This window comes from Salvelinus namaycush, chromosome 6, assembly GCF_016432855.1.
Source record: "Salvelinus namaycush isolate Seneca chromosome 6, SaNama_1.0, whole genome shotgun sequence".
NCBI lineage: Eukaryota > Metazoa > Chordata > Actinopteri > Salmoniformes > Salmonidae > Salvelinus > Salvelinus namaycush.
Genome location: NC_052312.1, coordinates 47,144,724 through 47,147,528, shown reverse-complemented (window position 1 = coordinate 47,147,528; position 2,805 = coordinate 47,144,724). Strand labels below are relative to the sequence as shown.

Genomic DNA, 2,805 nt, shown 5'->3' with positions numbered 1-2,805 from the left:
CACCTGCTGACCTTGATTAGCGCGCACTGCGCCCGGCCCGCCACAGGAGTCGCTGGTGCGCGATGAGACAAGGATATCCGTACCGGCCAAACCCTCCCTAACCCGGACGACGCTAGGCCAATTGTGCATCACCCCACGGACCTCCCTGTCGCAGCCGGCTGCGACAGAGCCTGGGCGCGAACCCAGAGTCAGCTAGCACTGCGATGCAGTGCCTTAGACCACTGCACCACCCGGGAGGCCCCTGTTTTTTTAATTTTAATACGTTTGTAAATATGTCTAAAAACTTGATTTTGCTTTTTCATTATGGGGTATTGTGTGTAAACTAATGAGGGAAAACATTTATTTAATCAACAAGGCTGTGATGTAACAAAATGTGGAAAAAGTCAAGGGGTCTGAATGCTTTCCGAATGCACTATAGTTCTATTTTCATGTTCTGAGCTTTGTATTGTAGTAACCCTTAAGCATTTGTTCACCATAAGGTAAGAACTATTTCATCATGGTAAATGTTTACACTTTTATTGCATTTAGTGATTGCGCCATGTTTATTGTGTTGATAACAGGATAACTTTCTCATGGTGTGTGTGAGGCTGTGTTTCATGATCGGGATGGTCTGAACTCAGAGCCTGATAGAATATCAGTGAAATCCTCAATAACTGCAGTCCAGACACGGTGGAAGAAAGCCAGAGTGCCTTAACTTCACTTAGTTACTTCACTTACTGCTGTTTGCCTTGGTTTTTACTTGGATTTTGTAGTTCCCAAATTTGACATTACATTTTCACTGAAACAGAAGATAATTGAACCAGGACACTTGGTCAGAAAATAAAACTGATGCTACAGAGCCTGATTTCGGTCTTAACTAAATTTTGACCAAATGTGTGGTTACTGCAGTTTGTAATTGTACAGCTGAACATTGTCTTCTTTTAGGGCATGAACTGGTCTGGTCAGATTTCATTAAAACAGTTATTTTAACAATGCTGGTTATGCATCTTGTTCACATTCATCCAAGGACACCTTGACTTTCATTACACACCCTCACTGCAGAAACATTTTCTCATGAAATCATGTGACTTATAGTTAGAGAAAATGATTCCTGTAAACGCGCCCTGCTACATATGCAATATATTCTACAGTAGTTTTCCACTAACATGACACATCACTTTCCACCGACCCTTTCTCCATAATTAAGGACAATTAAGGATATGGTCTAAAAAATATAAGCTTTATCTTCTATGTGTGAAGTACCCTCCTCCAGCTACTGCCACCATCTCATCAATCTTCTTGACCAGCTCAACAACTTGACCTCTACTTCCACTTGTATTGTCGAAAACATGGAACCTGCCAGAACAGCGTTTTATAATTGCTCGAACACACTGATGGCCATCAGATATGAAGTTGTTTATTGTTTGACCCACAAGTTTATCACCGTGAGTAAAGAGCACAATCATGAACTTGAAGACCTCTGGTCCAAAGAGCCTCTCCAGATCATCCACAGTATTCTGATCCTCCTTCCTCCATGTCGTTGCCTCCACCACCAGCAAGAAGACATGAGGACCGGGGGATGACTTTTGAAGACACCTCGCTATCTCCTTTTTGACAAGTTCTTCAGTCTTCCCAGTGTCTAAAAGTCCTGGTGTGTCCACCACATATATCCATCTATTATCATTAACTCTTTCTTTAACACAACTCTCAGTCACCGATATAGCGTCTTCAATAGATGTGAAAGATTTTTGGCCCAGAATGGTGTTTCCAGTAGCACTTTTACCAGCTCCAGTTTTTCCAATCATCACAATTCTAATGTCACGCCCTGCAAAAGATAATACATTGTAAACAATTTTCCAGGCTTGAAAAACATACTCAACTGAAAAGTAACAGAAATCATTAAACTCTCACCTGCAGGCATAGAATTACCCATATTGTCTTGATAATGAAAGGTGAATGTGGAGAAACAGTGCTGTCTTACTATTTATTTACCAAGCTCTCTTAGAACCTCCCACTTGCTGCTTTTCTCTACAATACAGTGTGGGTGTATATATAAGGAAGATGCAAAACGGTTCCTTTCAGATTTGCACAGACCATATGTTGGAGACCTTCCTGTGGATCATGGCCATGATTGTTTGAAATCCTGGCAAGCGTTGTAGAAAATGGATGTGCTGGATGGAAGACTAAAGAAAAAGTGCTGAAACTTTCAATGAACAGACACCGTTATTAAAAAACTACCAGGGAAAAAGTCAGACTACTTGTAGTTACATGTTTTTTTACTGCTAACTGAAACCGAGGCCAATTTTTTCCTCAGTCAGCCCTTTTTAATTTCCAGGCATTCTGGAAAGGTGGACGAAGAGGAGGAACATGTCACAATGCAAGTATAACTTTTTAAATTATTAAACCCTATACAATGTAATGTCCATAGTTATCTAAAAAAATGGTACGTGACAGGTACCTTTTACAGATATCACATAAAGTTACTAAGTACTGTCTTCAAATGCCCGTTTCTATCCAAGTGTATTGAACCTCTTACTGTTTTCTCAGGTCAAAGTCAACAGGATAGTGAGGTGCCGGGTATTGGAGCAGTAGGAGAACCAGGACCAGAGAATAGTAACAGCAGGCCCGGTAACATTTTGAACATTGTCTTACTTGGACAGGCAGGCACTGGAAAGAGTGCTAGTGGAAACACAATCCTGGGGAAAGACACATTGAAATCATTTCGAAGCTCTGTACCAGTCACCAAAGAGTGCCAGGTAGATAATATGAAGTTTTCAAGAACAGAGGTTCGGGTCATTGATACCCCCGACTTCTTTGATGAAAATG

General features: G+C 41.1%; 1 protein-coding gene across 1 annotated transcript; it reads right to left on the bottom strand.

Annotated features, from left to right (window-relative positions):
- Positions 1-1,220: 1,220 nt before the first annotated feature.
- Positions 1,221-1,912, bottom strand: LOC120049157 (GTPase IMAP family member 9-like). Its single transcript, XM_038995385.1, has 2 exons — positions 1,891-1,912; positions 1,221-1,804 (listed from the first exon to the last, which is right to left on the bottom strand). The coding sequence occupies exons 1-2, from the start codon at positions 1,910-1,912 to the stop codon at positions 1,221-1,223; spliced, it is 606 nt and encodes a 201-aa protein (XP_038851313.1).
- Between the last annotated feature and the right edge of the window lie 893 nt (positions 1,913-2,805).